Here is a 20,755-nt window from a genome sequence, read left to right on the forward strand (position 1 = left end):
ACACTTCCCAGATGGATGGCTGCAGTCTGAATGCTTGGTCTCTTGGGTCTGTGTTTGGAAGTCAGGGTGGTGCACATTCCTGTCACCCTCCAGAATTAATCTTTTCTCACTGGCTGATAGATGTTACCTATGACCACACAAGAATCCTAAAACTTAACACTGTTCTTGTTCCTTTTTTTTTTCCCCCTAATTCTTCACTCAGAATGAAAAGGTGCAATCCTAACAGATAAACACCCCTTTATCATGTGTCTTCACGGAGTCTACTCTTAGCTCTTTAAAAAAGACAAGTGCTAAGAGCATTAGGGTTGCATGTCAACTATAACAAAAGCCACAGCTCTTCCTCTCTTTTCTAAGTTATTTTTATATATTGTGGAATAATTCAGACTTACAGAGAAGTTGCAAAGAAGTTACAGAGCTCCTGTATACTCTTCACCAAGTTTTCCTCACTGTTAAACATCTCCGATTACCATGTTGTGTTTGTCAAAACTAAGAAACCAACATTGGTACATTACTATGAAATAAACACTGGACTTTATTTGGATTTCACTAGTTTTTTTTACTAATATCGCTTTTCAGTCTCAGGACACAATCTAGTTTACAACTTCTCATTTAGTTATGGCTCCCCAGTCTCCTTTTTCTTTCATGGTTTCTATCTTTTCTTGTTTTTCCTGACCTTGACTGTCCTGAAGCAAGTTACTAAGTCTAACCCACTTTCAAGCCTCTCTACCTCCTTTTCTAATGGCTGCAATCAGCTCTATGACTAAGATCTAGTATGATTATACCACATTCTCTGTTAATTCTCGAATAGATGCCTAGATAGTTGTACAAGGAAATATACTCATGTGCTGTGGCCTGTGGAGGAGTACCTCCTCCTTTGAGAACACAGGATGATCGCTCAGAGAAAGTTCAACAAGAAAACCCCTATAGTCCCCAGATTTCCCATCCCTTATCTGTACCCAACAGAATTAGACCCCAGAGGAGACAATTTACATGCTTGGGTTATGACACAGCTGGGCAGCAGAGAGGGCAGAAGACATCTCCTCCAATACATCTTGGTTTTTTTGTTTGTTTGTTTTATCGTCTGGTCATCCCTAGTGAATGTATTTAAATATCATATTGTGATCACAGTCCAAGCATAACCATAGTAGGGAGGGACCCAGAGGCCAGAGTGAGTTACCTTTCGTAACCATATCTTCAAGCTTCTTACAGAATAGCTACAGAATCCCAAATTACATCTTAGTAATTTAAAAATATTTCCATAAGTGTGGCATTGAGCTCTGAACTCTGCACAGGTAATTTTTTTCTTCTGTCAAAATGTTTTCTTGTGAGTATAGCATATCATTTACTCTTTGCTTTAGAAACCAAAGGTGTGAGAAGGATTGTTTCCTTCTTATTTGAAGCCTAACAAATGTTTGCATTCTTGAAGATGAAAGCCACAGGACTTTTGTATTTTTATGTTGACATCCATTGCAAGGAAACAATTTTTTTTGGTGGAATAAATAATTACTCTGAGGAAGAGATAACAATAGGAATTTTCAAATATATTGAAATGAAAGTTGCACATACTGATATTACTTTCCCATCTTTTTTAACTCTGCCTTTCTTACTTCCTACCTTCTTTTCCGGGTTAGTTTAATTGATTTGTGACAACTGTTTGCATATTAAGAAAGTTAATCTTTTGTAATATTACTAAAACTGTTGTCACAGTTTGTCGTTCATGTTTCAATCTCATTTATTATGCTTTTTCATACAGAAATTTTAGTTTCAATACAGTCATATTTATCAACATTTTTCTTCATTGGTTCTGTTTTTGTCATGTTTTAGAACTGCCTCCCCACTTCAATAGCATCATATATTCATCTGTTTTTCTTGAGCAATTTTCATATTTTCTTATATTTAATTTTAGGCACTATATTCTGGCCCATTGTTCTTTCTGATACTTTTTCAATAGTTCCCAGAAATTTTAAGTTCCTCATCTAGGACGCAGAGAGTAAGTGATAGAGCCTGCCTGAACCCAGCAAGCCCTTGCGCACTCACTGATGTCAGAGATGTCCATCATTTGATGGCATCATTTATAAATAGATAGTAGAAATTTATAGATATTTCTAGCGTGAATATCCATCCTAACGTTATTGAGCCTTCTTAAGCAAGGACAATCTATATTTTTGCTTAATATAAAAAAATGCTCATGTTTATGAAGATAGTAAAACAGTCAAGACGGGGCTAATGCCATTTGTTTTCCTCTATATTTTGACTCTGTCTTTAACTGAACTCAAAGTACTTAATGAGCATCATCTGCTGTATTTTGTGTCTTCATGGTCATGTTGAAGAATAGGGATGTTCATACAATGTTTTGACAATAGAAAAGATTCAGGGATAGTAGGCACGATAATAAGGTTATGTGATCAGTAGTGAACCTGGCACAGAATTCTATTGTTTTAAACTCCTGATTCCAACTTTTTTTCTGTATCATGTTATCTTTAAAGCCAGCTAGCACCCCTGAACTGGATAGTGAGGCTGTCATTAGGTTCCAATTCCATCTCAATTGTGGATGGATTGACTTCAAAAAAAAACGGGAAAAAAAAGAGAGAAAGAAATAAGTAGAAAAAAGAAGAGATAAAAGAGAAAGAGATGGAATATCTTGTTGCTTCCTAACATGATAGAACCTTAATAGTAGTGACCTTAGAGATTAACCTACCGAAGACGTTTGCCCAGCTGCTAACTGAAAGAGAATATAGTTTGTCTCCTAATTGCATCCTTTTCACTTTTCTCCAGAAAAAAATGTTATCCATCACAGTTCTTGCTTGATGATGATGAACCTGTGAATACAGGCCAAGCATTTATTTTGCTTTAGCTATGATAACAACCAGGAATAAACTTAAAATAGATACATTTATTATGGTAGATGAACCCCTGTATCCTATATTTCAGAATTTCACATGCCCTATGTTATATTTTGAATTATTTGATAAATTTACTAACCATAATTCAAATCGATGTGAGTCTTTAGGTAAATCAACACATTTAATGATTATTTTTAAAAAATCAAACAGGGGTGACCCAGTGGCATAGTGCTTAAGTTCGCACACTTCTCTTCGGCTGTCCAGCGTTCATGGGTTCAGATCCCCAGCACGGACCTACACAGTGCTCATCAAGCCATGCTGTGGTGGCATCCCACATACAAAACAGAGGAATATTGGCACAGATGTTAGCTCAGGGCTACTCTTCCTCACGAAAAAAGAAAAAATCAAACAAGACTTTGAAAAAGATCCATCCTTTCTGTAGGAATTAATATTGTTCTATTTAGAGAAACCAAGAGAATACAAACATTTGATGCATAGCCACAATTTATGATTAGATAATGTGGTTTTATTACTAATCAACCATCTCTGGTAGTTGTTCTTTTTGTTTGCCTACTTAATGGATTTGAAGTATGAGTGCTAGGTTCAGGACAATAAGCCTCTTTTATGGTTTATACCTTTACTATCATTTTCCTCCCTGCAGTACATTAAAAAAGAAAAAGGATGAGCTTACATGAATGATTACTCAGCTGTGGTTGCAAGTGCTCCATGCTCACCATCTTACTTCCCAGAATGGGACTAGAATAGAATTGGTCAGTCTCTGGCTCTCTGTCTCTGCCTCTCTCTCTCTCTTGCTCTCACGTGTATATAGGCCTAGAAGGACAAGCTCAGAGAGAAATAGAGATCTGAGTAAACGCTTTTCATACACATTGTATGGCCCCTGGTGCTTTGCAGTGACTTCATAGCAGTGATACAAGGCTCTACTTGTATAAATTTAATTGGAATAAGTAATAATTTATCTTAGTTTTATGTCTTCTTTTATCCTTTTTATTTTTATTTCCCTTTAATTTATTTTAGTGGTTATAGAATTCAAGGATGAGTAAGTAGGAGTTAGAACCAAATATACCACACACAAATGCTTAATAACCCTCTGTACCCTGTCAGTGCACTCCCAGCCTCTGGTGCCTCCTCACATCCCCATTCTCCTGTCCCTCGAGAACATAGAGTTTGGTGAGCCTGTCATTCTGAAACCCTCATTCTCAGAGCCATTTCAGAACGTTGAATTTAGCCCATCCTGGCAATGAGCATCCCCACATCTACACTTATACCATACCCTTGAATAAATAATTTTAAAATTTACTTTAAATCCACAGGCAGAGTTAGAAGTTTGCCATTAGTAGGACTCACTGAGCTATCAAATGTGATTGGAGCTCCTTTCTTTTTGTCTCTTAGTGTACTGAAACAGTAAAAGGAGTTCTTAAAAATACCCATAGTATTAAAGAGAGTAACTAAAGACTTTAGCTCTTCTTACTTAATTTGTACTGTCTTCAACTTACCTTTACTTGAGTTTCTTACTGGAAAAATTCAGTTACTTCCACGAAAAGAATTAAGACTCTCTAGCATTGACTCAATTCTTTTTTTGTTTTTAACAACGCAGCTTGTCAGCTATTTTGCTTTAGCAGTGTCTTATTACCGAAGGAAATTGTATGGAAAAGCACTGCTTCTTAAAGCCTGCCATGCTGATTTGTCTCAGCAGTGCATGTGTTCTTTAGATGTTCTTCATGGCTGGAGATGAGGACTGTGTGGCAGCCCGGGACAAAGCACCATATGGCTAAGATGAAGTGAAGGATGATAAAGGCACATGAGTGATGGAAGGAGAGATGTCACAGTCCGTCAAGTCTTTATCCCTAGAGGAAGCTCTGGTGACAGGGGAATGATTAAAATGGCACGTTTGAGGTCCCTGGGCATGGAGAAAGGATAAACAATGACTAGGAATTCAATGACATAAACTCAAGGGAAAGGATGGAAACAAAGGGAGCTGGGGGTTGAGTAGAAGCAAGCTCTCCTGCAGTTGGTGAAAGATGCCAGGAAGACACATTGATGGGAGAGAAGATTAAAGTTGGCCTCATAAAGCCTTGGAATAGTGACAGATAGAAAGAGTACAATTATTAGCAAGAAAATACAGAGAAAGAAAAGAGACCTGAAATGAAGCAAATTGTTGTAGGAGCAGATATGTGGGATGATAAAAAAGGGAAAGCAAAGGATGAATTTTTCTCTGTAACATGATAAAGGAAATAGAGATATTGAGGTGACCAAGTCCTGTCCTTGCATAGAGGAAGCACTTTGTCCCCAACTTACTTAATCTATCAGTTTTAGCCCAAATTCTTCCCAAAGCTTTTCCAGTAGCGTTCCTAGATTTCCTACCAGACATCATGAAACTGGGCCAGCAGAAACAGACTTTCTGCTCCTTGGATCTAAAGACAAGTAAGTAATAGCAAACATTGACTAAATATGAATCATACTCAAGGTACTGTGAGCAGCCTTCAAAATCCATTCCTCATCATCGCTTAACCCTGTATGTCAAATATTTTACATCAGTTTTTAAACGTGGAAAGTAGGCTCCGAGAAGCTAAAAAACTTTCCAAGTCACATGTCACAGAGCATCAGAGCAGGGATCCCATATCCCTTCTATTTAATTACAATTTTCTAGTCAAATACATTTGATTACATAAATGAGGGATTAGCCACCTCCTCAAGCTGCCTGTGGTCCTTGCTCCATCTTGGACAAACTCTTTAAAAGGCACTTTCCTAAACAAATAAAGCATAAATAATTAAATCATTAAAATCATGTAATGTGTGATTTTACATACATACAATGTACAGATTAGGGTACCAAAACCTTCATTCACATGTGTTGGTTGACCAGTTTACCAGATATTATTTTTCTCATTTTACCTGAAAAGACCTGAAACTCTGAGAGGTATAGTTATCTCTGCTGATACGATAGCACTCCCCAGAATTTGTTCTTCATCGTATCTCTTTGTGTGGCATAGGTAGTCCTGCTTGGCATACAGCCTTGGCCTGGCAATTCTCTTTGATGTGTGGTCCTGGGATCAGAATCAGACTTCCTATAACAGATCCCTAAGTCCTCCTCTGATGTACAGGTAGCCCAAACCAACTTGCCAGGCTTCCTTTCTGCTTCTTAATGAAAGCATCATTTCTCTTAGGAAGGATTCCTATGTGAACACACCTTCTACATTGTTTGGCACATCGTTGGATTTCAGGAATATTTTCCCCTCTCCATTTGGTCCAAAACGAAATATTCTCACCCCAAACCTACATTCCTTTGGAACCTTCCTCGGAGTTCAGTTTTTCAATCTATTTTGTAATTTATTAGCAGAGTAATAATTATTAACATAAGCAGCTTCCAGTAATAGCTCAGTCACCTCCTAGTACCTACTTTCAAATACCCATTTTGGATGGTTCTGAAAGTGAAATTTCTAGTCAAAGTCTAAACATTATAATTAAACAATTTTGCAAAGCCTTCATTTAGCTAACGCGGAAAGAACGTCTTGGCTGGCTAGGATGTGACTAAATGCACTGTGCTGGATTTGGGGATTAAAGTGATGAACAGTTCAGACTAGGTCCCTACTCTTACAGAGCATATAATTTGGTGTAGGATACAAATCTGACTAGACTTTACAGTGCAGTGTAGGAAGTCTCCTGAGGGGACACTTATCCTGGTCCTGTGAGAGCCCAAAATAGAGGTGCCTAGACGACGGGGATGAGTGAGGTGCCACCTCAGCTGAAATCTGAAGGAGAAGCCCAGGTCAGAGCAGTAAAGCAGGTGGAGGGAGGTGTTCCAGCTCAGGTTGCAGCACATGAATGAATGTAGCAGAGGTGAAAGCATGAGGTCTTCATGGAATCGAGTAAGTTCAGTGTGGAGAGCTGAGAGGTAGCAAGGAACCAGGTCTGCAACAAAAGCCTTTGACAACTCCTCAAGCCTAGCTCTCCATCCCCAGAGACCTTCCACTGGATTCTGTCTCAGGCTTACCCTTGCCCAAGACAACTGAGAAAGTAGAGCTGGGATGGGAGAAGCAATGTTGGCGGTGGGACGAGATAGGTCTTTAAGGGTGAAGCCAGGGCAAGGAGAATTACGGAGCTGGCTCTCCTCCCTCGAATTGGAAAATGGATTCAAACAGGCCTTCACACAGTGCCTAACACATAGTAATCCATTACTCCATGAATATTGGATGCATTAATTATTGAATACATAAATTGATTTTACCAAATAAAATTCATACATGTATGATTCAATTCCATGGCATAATTATCACGATAGTTTGTAAAATGATTAAATAGGTTTCTGGGAACAGAATAGAAGTGGTTTAGTGAGAAAATGTGTTCTGATTTCTAAACAATCACTCTACCAAAAATTTAGGATGGAATTCATTTGTAAGTAAGAGACTGTCTCAAACTTTGTAATCGTCTTACATGTATATACGTTATGTCTTCAAGTTAATTTCCTATTCTCTCAGGGCAAAATCTGTATTTTAAAAATTAATAATTCTTTACTTCAAACATAACTGTAGGAACTTGATACATATTCAATATATCTTGGTTATTCGTTGTTAGATACTAACCCAATAAATTCTTTTATGTAACGACAGATTTAATGAGATATTGTAGAATTCATTAACTTCAATCTCATGTTAATTTAAAGTGAAAAATGGCTTCAACTCACTATTTTTTAAAAATCTACATTTCTTAATTTTACATGCACTAGCTCAAAGGCTATAATTCTTTGAACTTTGAAAATAACATGAAACTTTAGAAAAAAATATTATTCTTTGTAATTTTCAAAGATACGCAGCCAAGTTGCTTTTTGGTAAGCTTTGTGAAATTACTTTGTGAACTATAAAACCTTTAAACCAAAATTTAAATTTTATCTCCTTCTCCATTTAGATAATCAAAAGCTAGAGTTTGGTGTCAGGGGAATAACAACAAGAAAAAATTTCAAAAGAAAAAATAGATGTTTGCCTTTAGGACAATTAAATGTTCCTATCATTTCACTAACATTATCTATTTATATTTTATTTTTATTAAATCTGCAAGCTAATAGGAGGTGTAACAAATAAAGCATCTGGTTGATCTGGTGTCTACGTTTATAGTATTTTAGTTAACAACTGGGGGAGTGACAGAAAAATAAGCCTATATTGCAAATTAAATATTTTTGTTCTTATGAATATATCATCATCTTTTATATTCTTCATAGGGAATGGAGGTTAGGGACTGTTAATAAGCTCAGAAAAAAATTAATGTCTGTAAACTCTATATAGTAAAAACCTGACAGAAAAAAATGTCTCTGGTGTCTAAAGGGAATGTGGCTTTATAGAAAAATTAACCCAATAGCGTAATTGTTACCAAGGCTATTGCAATGACATCATAAAAATGTTATTGTTATTATTATTTGTTTTTGGTTTCAAAACTATTCTTTGGATTTACGTTATCTTCAGAAACCATCTCCTTTTCCTGAATTATGCTATGATAAATTTTTTAAAAAGAGATTCTTAAAAAAAAGACTATGTTATAGTGTGGCAAATTCGCCTCTTCTCCATGACAACAGATAAAGAAGCTGTAACCATAGCAACAGTAATGGGCCAGGGAGATTAGGGCCAGACTGGAGATTAGGCCTCCAAGAGCAAAGGAAAGAAGTCCTGATTGGTTCCTTATTGAGACCTTATGTGAAGACAAGTTACTGTTGATAGAAAGCGTGGAGGATTAGTAAGAACAAAATTAATTCCCCTGTATAAAGTAAGAAGGCATTCCTTTGTTAAAAACATGTCCCTTCCTTTTCATATAACAACAGTTTAAGTTGTGGTAAAGAGTCCATGATTAATTCTGTTCTGAGCTTTATCTATGCCATCCAAGTCTAGACTAGTCTGTGAGAAGACATTTCCAGAAGCTTGGAGAGAAAAGCATTCATTTGCAGACTGCCATTGCTCTCCTTCTTGGCAGCCCCTGAATGGGTGGAGAAACCAGCTCATTTTTGACATGATATTATCTATAAGTGAGGTACTCTTGGGGAAAAAGAATTTGAAAATTTCTCTCCTGTTCTTTGCAAAGCTATTTTTCTAACTTCTTGAAAATTCTCAGAAAGATTTTTCCAAGTCATCATTGATCACGTTTTGTTTTAAAAAAATTTTTTATAAAAATATCTAGTAAGGATCCTACTTTCTTTAAAACTGTAAGATATATTGGTAGCACCTTTTGAGAAAATGCGCTAGCTATGATTTCACATTGATGCCTTGATAAAGGGGGTATTTATTTTTTAAACAATAAAGTTATAGACATGAGAACGTTTGGTCAAAGGCTATGAATATTTTTCATTTTAAAGGATTTTGCCAAACTGACTTTTAAAAAGATTGTCCTGTTGTAAATTTCATCTGACAGCGTAAGCAAGTGCCACACCATGGCCCACACTACAGACTAACATTCTTTAAAGTCTTGCAACTCTAACAGATTTTTTTTAAATAGACATTATTCTGACAGACTTTTTTTAGATTTCATTTGAATGCACATTTCTTTTATTTGTCAGGTTGAACCCTATTTTATAACAAAATTCTTCACAATTGTATTGATTTTTAGACATTCTTTTTACATTATAGATATTAAGTATTGTCTCTTAGATATTTTGCAATTACTTTGGGTCAGTCTTTCCAGAGGAAACAGAGCCTAAACGAAGTCAAGAGGAAAGTAGGAGTTAAGTGAATGGGATGAGCTTCTGAAATAGAGGGAGCCGCCTGTGTGGAGGCCCCAGGGAATTGCAAGTGGTTCAGCATGGAGACAGCATGTTCAGGGTAAGCCAAAAAGCCAAGGAGGGGCCGGCCTGGTGGCATAGCCATTAAGTTCGTATGTTCAGCGTCTCGGGGGCCCGGGGTTCACTGGTTCAGATCCTGGGTGCTGACATGGCACCACTTGGCAAAAGCCATGCTGTGGTAGGCGTCCCACGTATAAAGTAGAGGAAGATGGGCACAGATGTTAGCTGAGGGCCAGGCTTCCTTAGCAAAAAGAGGAGGATTGGCAGTAGTCAGCTCAGGACTAATCTTCCTCAAAAAAAAAAAAGCCAAGGAGTCTCTGTATGAGCTCCATGCAGGCAATGGTCTCATCTGTTATTCACCACGCTCTCCCCTACACCTAGAAGAAGGGCCGGCTCAGGGTATGTGCTCTGTGAATAGTGGCTGGACAAGGAAAACTAATGAATGCCACTTACCATGGGCACCTACAAGCCTCTGCCCAAAGATTATTTTTCTGCAACAGGAACACACTAGGCTGTTATGCAGGAAGGTTAATGCCCTTGGAATCACCTTCAATCAATGGCAAAAGGGTGGTAGATAAATACCCCAACTCACTTCCCTCAGGGATGGATGAATCAGAGCTTGTGCCGCACTGACTCCCAGAGTCCCTAGTGGAGTTGCCCTTCCATTTCCCACAGTGGTAACTGCCAGATAACTCCCTGCTGCCTCCCTCCCCAGCTCCCCACAGGTACTTCCTTGCATCACCTTCCAAATAAAGTATTGGCACTTAAATCCTTTTCTTAAGGCCTCTTTGTGGAGGAAGACAAACCAAGAAAAGTGATAAACAGGAGCCAGGCCAGCAGGCAGATTGAGAATTTTGGAGTTTCCCTGAGGCAAAGGGTAGACACTGAGGACAAATAAACAGTAAAGTGATATGACCAGATGTGACTTTTCATAAGCTTATTCTCAATTCTATACAGAGAACACATTGGAAGGAGGTGAGTGGAAAGAAAGCAGGGGAGCTGGAAGACAATTGTAGCAGTTCTGATGAGAGAGAATGATGGTGTGGATCTGTGTGTGGCGTGGACGTAGAGTAGATTTACCAGATGTCCAGAAGGGGGATTTCTAGAAGGAGGCACTGAGGGAAGATTCAGGAAATCGGGATGCACTTCGGGTTTCTGAGCTGTAGAGTTGAGAGGACAGTACAGTTGGGTAGACACAACTGAGTTAAACAGCCTAGGAGGGGACGTAGGCCGAGTGGGCAGTGAGCGGGGAGGGAGAGGATAAATCCACATCGGTGTGCCAGCTTGAGCTCTAGATGGTTTGTGGGAGTAAAGGTTTTTGTCAAGAGGCTTAATATCACCCATATTTTTGACAGAGATGCTACATATCCAGGCATCCATCTTTCCCCCTCCCTTCACTACTCCAAAAGATTGACTCACTTGCTGCCAGTCTTCCATTTATTTAAAGTCCTGTGCTGATCAAGAAAACAAGGGGAAATTTTATCTATGAAAAAGGCAGCTAAGACTCTATGGAGCCAGAAATAACCTTGAAAGCTTTCTGCAGTTCTCTGAAACCTCTTTCTCTGTATAACTGGCATGTATTGTAAATTGATAGTGTTTCCGGAACCATTGGGAAATGGAACAGCAGCACCTCCCCCAAAGTGGATTTTGCAGCTAACAGGAGTTTAGTTCACAGACGGAATACTGACTCAGTCAGCCCCCGAGAAAGTGAATGCAAGAACGGAGACTAACTTTGATAAGAACTAGAGAAAATGGCCTACAAAAGCTAGTTTGAAGATTAAACATAGGCAAATGGGTACTTGTGATTTGGGGCTGGAAATCACCTATCAAGATGGAACACATGTTCCCTAGACTTGGGGACTTGAACAAATAAGAAGAAAATGAAGATATCCAGCAAAGATGAATTATGAATTTACACATGCACACATTCAATAAAAAACTTCTATTACAGATTATAAATGCCCCAAATATTAAAAAACCAGATTTCCAATTGTGAATGACTCAGTTATTCCTATGAATAACAGTGGCTAAAGTTTTTATAGATATAATGATACTGGGGCCGGCCAGTGGTGCAGCGGTTAAGTGTGCACATTCTGCTTCAGTGGCCCAGGGTTCGCCAGTTTGGATCTCGGGTGCCGACACGGCACCGCTTGGCACACCACGCTGTGGTAGGTGTCCCACATATAAAGTAGAGGAAGATGGGCATGAATGTTAGCCCAGGGCCAGTCTTCCTCAGCAAAAAGAGGAGGATTGGCAGCAGTTAGCTCAGGGCTAGCATCTTCCTCAAAAAAAAAAAAAATATATATATATATATATATATATATAATGATACTTTATAAGCATGCTGCAATTATCTATCTTTATGTCTTGTGGCGTTTCTGTCATTTCTTTTACTAGCAGGTAGTCCATGAGAATTATTTCTACTTTTTGTTAGCTCTCATCAACTTAAATATCCTGCTTTTAAATTTTCTGTGGTCTAAAGACTTAAATAAGCTACTTCAAATTGTATCTAAAAGGGTGTAAACAGGCTCTGAGTGGAATCAGGTTTTTAATAATACGTGATTACCTGAGGCATTTATCAATACATGTAAGTCCACGGCTATGTTTCCCTGTTCCAGGCCTAAACAGAACATTTTTTTCTTAGTGTCATGGATCCCATGAATAATAGAAACTGGACAAATGTGCAGTAGAATCAAATATGTTATTAATTAGCCACAGTTTTATACACCACAAGAAATTCTATTATACCTTTGATTCCATTTACTATATCTTTGCTTTCCTTTGGTTTTCTTCATTTCTTTAGAACTTTGGTGAATGTACCATTCTACGTTTACTAATAGTTCCCTCTGCCTTCCTGCGCATTTCCCACCCGTGGCACCCACTCCTCTGACGGCCTCCTCTCCTTCCTCCTTAGCTATCCCAAGCTCCAGTGTCCTCCCTTCTGCTCCCAGAGATGTGGTCCCTGTCTTGGTTTCCAGTCGATTCGTCCGTCTCAGCTGGCGCCCACCTGCAGAAGCAAAAGGGAACATTCAAACCTTCACAGTCTTTTTCTCCAGAGAAGGTGACAACAGGTGGGTGCTACCAATAAAAGTCAGCTTCATCCACTGTCTCTTTAAATGTTTGCTGTGGGGTAATGATGAAAGGAGACCTTGAGCAGGGAGTTTGGAGACCCTGTGAAATCTTTCCTCTGTGTTCTGCACTTTTGACTAAATGGAGATATATCTCCAATGCCTGTGTGGGTTTTTAAAGCAGGATTGTTTAGAGAATCAAATCAAATCATTTGTAGAAAACTTCCTTGAAAAAAGACAAGCATGTGGATACATGATATCAGTTTTTTTATTTCCTTGATTTTCAAGGTGATGCACAGAACAGAATTAGTCTATTTACTGATAGGACAGGCTATGAAAGAAACACTGTGGCTGGCTAGGTTGCAGTCACAACTCTGTCGTTGACATCATGTGATCTCAAGGAAACTATATAACTTCTCTGAGCCTCACTTTATTATTTAATAAAGAGGAAATAATAATACTTACCTTGCAAGATTTTTGTTAGGGTGAAATTAGGTTTCATATATAAAGGTCATGGCAAAGTGTCTAATATTTGGTAAAAGTTGTTGTTACTATTGTTGATTAGGCAAAAATGATCTCTATGTGTGTGGTACAAAGAGTCAATCTACTGTTGTTGTTTTCCCACATTTTCCCCTTAAAATGTTTCACTGATTTTAAGACGAAGCTTCCTTCTAAGACTAAGGCAGATATTGGATAAATTCCAATTTCTTTTATAAGAATAAACTGTTTAATACTTCTGCTTATTTCTTTAAATTTATTAAACTTACTTATTTTGTATTCCATATTTGATCTTTCTGATGTCTGCAGTCATTGTAAGTCTGATTCAGTGATCTGTTCCTGCTCACTCTTTCTCATAGTGGCTTGTTTCCTCGTATGTTCGGGTAATTCTTGTTAACACTAGTCTTTAGAAATTTATCTGAGGCCAAGTTTTAAAGTCCATTCTCACGGGAAGATTTGCTTTCCCAAAATGAGACCAGGTTAAACAAAATTTTTAAGGTTTATTTTGTTCATACAGGTCTCATACTGATATTTTATTGGTTATCAGAAACTCCATTCCATTTGGTAACATTTGTTTTCCTGCCACTTTTAACACATCAACTCAAATGAGTAAATGCCGACTTGTGGTAAGGAATTCTCAGAGAGATTGTTCTTGTTGTTTCCACTAAGCTAAGACTTAGTGGCATGTATATTCATTCACCAGTTCTCTTATGAGGCTGATTTGAATTTCTAGTTCACTCATCGAGGGTTGTCCTTTCAGGATCTTGACTGTATGCAATGTTCTCTAATCAGACCTTATACTTCACCTGCACGCTTTTGCTTCCATTTCTCTTCTATTGGTTTCTAAAAGTCCTAGCTTCAGACCTCTTTTGATGGGTAAATACCCTCAGGCAAACATCAGCTCCACAGGTCTGCTTTCTTACTAGGCTATTTCTCTTACTTTGCTGCCAGCACACTCATGAATACAGAAATTTTAGAAAATAAAAGAGATTTTGAATAATTTACTCTGAATTTTAGGTGTGCTATAACAGAAGGGTTTTTCATATGGTATCTAGTTTGCCATATTGTTTGAAATGGAATTTTGTAGTATTTATCAAATGCCCATAAGATTGGTATCATTATTATACATCATTAACTACATTTGAACAGGTGTATTTAAATATGAGCACGTTTAATGTTTAGAAAATTTTATTTAAGATTAAAGTATCAAACCACTCTGTAACCATCTCACTTAGAAGGGATCAGAAAGCTAGGATACTCTCTTAACGGACCTTTCCATGCTATTCCTTAGGCATTTTGTAAGTTTCTCTTCTCCTCATTAACTTTTGGGATTTCTATATTGCCAATTAAATATCTTCAAGGAGATCCACTTGTGAAAGTTCAGTTTGCTTCAGAGAAACACTATGTTGCCAAATCCTAAGATTCTGTAGAGAAGAACGCCTATTTACAAATGTACCCACAAACCTGCCTGAGCCTCTCACATAGGCAGCGAGTGTCATCACATTCTTCAGTTGATGAGAATTTTGATAGGACAACTAGGATTTTTATAAAGTGCCTGTCTATTGACTTGGCTGAGTTCAGAGTTCCATGTCTTTCCTTCCATACTAAACCTCCTCTTATATATCGTCAGTCTGAAGTGTACAACTGTTGGGAGGCAGAGATTTCTGCAATGTGGCAGCTTCTTCTTTCATCCTTGAACGAAGACTGTGTTTACTTTCTATAAAGTTTACCAGTCAAAGGAAATGTGACCTGTTTTATGCATCACATATATGGAATTATTTTGGGGTGGTAGTGGTGGCATAGGGGGAAGTAGAGAGGGAAAAGGAGAAAGAAAGGGAGAGAGAGAGACAGAGAGAAATGACAAGTGCTCTGGTGGGACCCAGTTGTTCACAGAGCTGAGCTCACCCTAATCCCGGCTGGTCATCATTCATTCTTCTGAAGAAGAGTAGACTAGATGGCTTTCTAAGTATTCCAGTCCCTACTGAAGCACTAATAGACAGCATGTGGGGAAAAGCCGGGAATTAAGTACCAGGCTCCTAGTCTCTCAAATTCATGAGTGCTATAAACACAGTGATCTTTAGGGACCCCTCAGGATTCAAAGGGACAATATAGCTTGGGGTGGCCAGAGGGGTATTTAGTTCAAAATTCTGCAGTGTGGTAATTGGACGGAATAGTACAACTTCTCTCATGCTGCTTCTCAGTGCTTTTCTTTCTAGTTGGCAGCAACAAAGCATATCCTTCTTAAGTTTCTATTTTCTTTTACAATTTGACCTGACTTTAAAATAAAAGGAAAGAAATACATGTATACATATAGCTTATGTTCCCTAAGATTATTACCGTGAAGAAGTAGGCATTTGTTTTAGTCTTATCTCTGCAACTATTTGACTCTGTGACCTTATGATGAGTCTAGTAAGTTCTTTGGATCTCAGTTGTGAAAACTGGAGGTAATAATTCTTGCCTAGTTGCCTTCATATATCCACATGGATTTCCTGGAGGGACCTTAAATTCAGCCTGTCCCAAATCATATTTGCTGTTTCCTCCTGAAATATATTTTTCCTTTCTTTTCTTGGTTTATATTTGTATCTTCCATCCTGTTGACCAAGCGAAAAAACCCGAGTCATATTTTACTCCACTCTGCCTCTTAGCACTGCCATTAGTTATCAAGTCCCGTCAGGTCTTCCTGGGCCACAGCTCAGCCAAGGCACCTTTATTCTATTGCCTCCATCATCACTTACCTGATCTCTGACAATAGGTTCTCAACTTCAAATTCATCCTTCTCAGTGTCTCTAGTTATCTTTCTGAAATACAGTTTGGATCACTCACTGCACTGCTGAAAAATGTGAATGTTCTTGAGTTTAAATATGGTAAAATTCCAGTATAAAGATATGCACATAATAACTTCCAAACTCCTTTGACTAGAAGTCTATTACCAATCTATCTGTAGGTAGAGTGTGGTTGCTATAACTTATAATAGTTAAAAATATGCAACTTAAATCCAAATGGCTGCATTGGAAAATGGTATAACAATTTATCGTATGTATGACTTTTGTGTGTTTAATTTGTAAAAAGCAAGAATAACATCTGCTATAATGGATAAATGGAAGATAAATTCTATCTCTCAGACTTACTGTGAGAACTCATTGAAAAACTTCAAGTAAAGCATCCAGGACAGTCACTGCACACAGGCAGAATGAAGGGGCTCAGAATAGTGCAAGCTCAGAGACAATATGGAAAAGAGGCTGAAAATAAAGCTCAAAGGATAGGAAGGAAAATAAACCATTTATTTTCATAACTCCTCAATGTTTCCTACTTAAAATACCATTTTATCCTTTCCTCATGTATTGACATCTTTCTTATCTTTCAAGCCCAAGATCAATCCTCCATTCACCCTTGGCTATTCACTCCCATGGTCACACCATGGTCCTTGTCAACATCAATCACTGTGACCTCTCCATGATCTCAATTTCAAACATCATACTTGGATCTCACTCTTTAGACTCTCATTTTCCTATCTTCCATTTAGGGCTCTGATTATAATAAATCTTTGATTCCACAGGGACCTACAATTCATTAATTCTACATTGTTTTCATTGTCCCTCATCCTTGATGTTTTCCTTCACTTTTTAAACAGCTGTAAATCCGGTGGCTAATTATTATAAACACTGACATACACCAATGTTTTGCTTGCAGTCTCTCATTTCATATTAATTTCTTGGCAAAACCCAACTCAATTAAATGCAGTTTTCTACCCACTCTTTGCTTGCACTCTTGTACGTGAATATAACTGGAAGAAAATATATAACTGTGCTGACTACTCTTTAAATTCATAACTACTCATCTTAAGTTGCCCCTTAAAGCTGTTTGAAGTTAAATCTTCTATGTCAATAATTGGCCTCTCTCACACATGCTGCTAATGATATTTCATGCCTTTTCCTTTCTCCTCAAATCTCTGATACCTTCTGTCTTTCCCTCACTCTTAGCTGACTTTGCTTCTAATTTCCTGGAAAATAGTATAATCAGAAGGGAAGTTCTACAAACTTCCATATCTAATTTATCTACCCAAATGTGTCCTTAAGCATGTAATATCTTTCTTCAAATTTCTATAAAAGAACTGCCTATGCTCTTTACCAAGGCCAAACGTTCCCTTCTGCACTAGATCTCATCCTTTCTAGCAAACAGAAGAACCAAACTTAAGCCATTCTTTCTCTCTCCTCCTCCTCAATTTTTTCCCACTCCAATGAATTGTGTCCATCAGCATACAAGCATGCAGTTGTATTTTCCATCTCAACAAATTCCCCTCCATCTGTTTCTCTCTCATCTGCCATTTCATTCTCTGTTCCCTTTTATAGTAACATTCCTTGAGTTATCTAACTTCACTTCAATACCTTATCTCATATTCCAGTTGTGATTCTGTCCTCAGTATTTCACTGCAACTGCTCTTACCAAGGTTCACCAGTGACCTCCATGTCGCTAAACCCCGTAGTCAATTCCTGGTCCTCACATTGCTTAGATAGTCAGCAAATTTTGCCACATTGATCACTTTCTCTTTCATGAAACTCATTCTTCTCTTGGGTTCTATTACACTCACTCTCCTGGCTCTGCTCCAGTTTCTCTGGTCACTCATTTTTAGGCTCTTTTACTTTTTACTCCGAATCTCTCTGACCCATGAATATTGGATTGCCCTATGACTCAACCTTTGGTGATCTCTTTTCACCCAGTTTGTGACTTTATATTTTGTCTATATGCTGATGTCTTTCAAATTTGTATCTCTGGTCCTGACATTTTACCTACAATTTACCAAATTCCTACTTGATATCTCAGCTTTGATTTCTCACAAGCATCTAAAACTTAAAACCAAATGCCTGTTTTCTTTCAACCCTGACCCTCTTCCAAATACTTCATTAGTCCAGAGATTCCTCCATCTCAGTAAAATCTTCATCTTTTTCGTCAATCAGGCCAAAATCCTTGGAGTAATCCTTAATCCGTCTGTTTTTCTTACACGCTATACCAGATCTATAATCAAGTCTTGGCAGTATTGTCAAAATATACCCTGAATCCATGAAACAATATGATACCTGATATTTGCTACAAAATAATACTAAATGACTGGCTATGATTTCTTATTTGGAGCTGAGTAATGGGAATAAAGTGGTTCATCATCTTGTTCTGTCTAATTTTGTATTTCTTAAAATTTTCCGTAATAAAAAATTAATGTCAAGTAAATGAAAATAAAGCATATATGGAATCCTACCACTTCTTGCCTCCTTTACTACCATCAACTCTCATTTGCAATAGCAATAACCTCTCAAGCCTATCCTCACCATAGCAGTTGGATTAACCTTTTAAAACATAAGTTAGATCATGTTCTTCCTCTGCTTCAGAACCCTCCAGTGACTTCCCATCTGGTTCAGAGAAGAAACAGAAATCCTTCCTGATCTGGTCCCTTGTCACCTTCCCAGCTTCATCGCTTACCATTCTTACTGTTTTCCTATTTTCTCACACCTCTCCAGTCTCACTGGCTTCCTTGTGTTCCCTAAATATACCAAGAATTCTCTTCCCTTGAGACCTTTGCCCTTGCTTTTCAGTCTGTCTAGAATGTTCCTCCCTTCAGAGATCCACTTGGATCGTTCTCTAACTTCCACTGATGCTTTGCCAAAATGGCACCATCTCCTGGAGGTCTTACCTGACCCCTCGCATTCCCTATGCCCTTTTACATTCTTATTTTTCTCCACAGCTGTATTACCTTCTGTTTATTAATTGCTTCCTAGATCCCTTTTCTTGACAGCAGAATATAAGCTGCATGTGGGCAGGGATTTTTTATCTGCTTTATTCATTGAGCTATTCTCAGCACCTACAGCAATACCTAACTTAATCCATAGTAAACACTCACAAAATATTTGTTGAATTGAGGCCCTAACTGCAGTGTCAATTACTAAGTGAAACTCTCCACAATCCTCTAGATCAGAAGTCATCAATTTCTCTTTTATCTTCATCTTAAACTTTGATTACCTCATGATTGTAGCATTTGCCATCTTTTGTCTGGTTTTGTGTTTGAGTACATGTGTGTTTCCTTCCCTGATGACTGAGACTAGATCTTATACATAATTCCATACCCAAGAGTCCAATAGCATGGCTTCTGTAGACATTTACTAACTGGCACTGATATGATACAGGTGGCAGAAAGACAGAGGTAGTATTCTTAAAAGATTTTTCCTTAACCAATAAAACAAATTGTGTTATGGAGGAGGATAAATAAGCTGACTGCAGTTGAATAAAAACCTTGTTTAAGTGAGAAAAAAAAAGTTGATTTTGAAATTTGATTCCCATATTCTTGTTCATTTTGTGTCTCGAGTTCCCAATTAGAGCAAATATATGCCATATGTCTCTGAATGCTTAGCTCTGATGCTTGTTTGCTCGTATAGGTTTATTTAACTCCTTAACACAATAGCTTTGTAAAAGGTAGTGGATTTAACATTTGCCTCAGATTAGCAATGACATTGTCATGCAAACCACTCTAGCTCAGATTATCATTAATCTGTCTGACTGGTTAATGGTGTCAATAATGCAAATACCATAGTTGACATTTTTTATTCAGCCCCTTGGGTGCTTTCATTACACAAATCAGAGAGCAGCATAAATTCCAGAACCTGAAAGCCAGAATTCACAGCAATGCAGTTGCTTCAGAGCTTTAGAGCTATCCCCTCCTAGTACCTAAAATCGTTAGAATTAAAAGTGATCTTTGGAATTAGAGTCCCAACTTCCTGCTACTTAATCTAATTTCCTGCCACTTAATCCAACTTCCTGCTGCTTAATCTAATTTCCTCCTACTTATTCCAACTTCCTGCTGCTTAAACATTAGAGACTGATGCTCAGGGGAGGAGTGAGTCACGTGCCTAAGGCCACCGAGGAAGCATCAGCAATGAGAGCAAGCATTTATTGAGCACTTACTGTACCAGATACCAGGCTAAGCATTTTACATAAATCGTTTTATTTCATCCTTACAACCAAATGTTATGCCCATGAAGCTTAAAGAGGAAGTTGACACCTCTGTTATACAGCTGGTAAGTGGTAGAACCAGGATTTAATGCAGGCCTGACTCCAAAGCAGGTGCTCTCAATTGCTACACTAGCTTGTTCCTAACATAACTAGTGGATTAACCTGGAAGGGAACCATACTTTCTTGATATTTTCAGAATTATGACATGGATTTCTTTTATAGGTTTTTTCCAATAATTTTCTGACTTACTAGCTTAAGTTGATTTGCATCAGTTATTTACCATATATAAAACAGTAGCAAACTTTTTTTGTGTGTACAGAACATTATACCTCCTATTCAATCATCTAAAATTACGTATGGGGTGTGACTCAGTGTAGCTAAAAGGTTAAGGTGATGTGGCTATGGATTTGAACCACGTGGGCATCAAACCTGGCTCAGAACTTTACTAGCTATGTGGCCTTGAGCCAATTCCATGTGAGATAATAGTATCTGACATGTAAGGTTGTGACGAGTATTAAATGAAGTTAAGAAAAAGTGCCTAAAACACTTGCTTGCTCTCTGGTGCACCAAAA

At 37.9% G+C, this 20,755-nt stretch overlaps 1 protein-coding gene across 1 annotated transcript in view; it reads left to right on the forward strand.

Annotated features, from left to right (window-relative positions):
- Window positions 1–20,755, forward strand: part of DCC (DCC netrin 1 receptor) — a 1,088,896-nt gene that overhangs the window by 744,367 nt on the left and 323,774 nt on the right. Inside the window, exon 8 of the mRNA XM_070627604.1 lies at window positions 12,536–12,692. Within this exon, the coding sequence (XP_070483705.1) occupies window positions 12,536–12,692 (157 nt within the window). The remainder of the gene's footprint in view (window positions 1–12,535; window positions 12,693–20,755) is intronic.

This window comes from Equus przewalskii, chromosome 7 (assembly GCF_037783145.1).
Source record: "Equus przewalskii isolate Varuska chromosome 7, EquPr2, whole genome shotgun sequence".
Taxonomy (NCBI): Eukaryota; Metazoa; Chordata; class Mammalia; order Perissodactyla; family Equidae; genus Equus; species Equus przewalskii.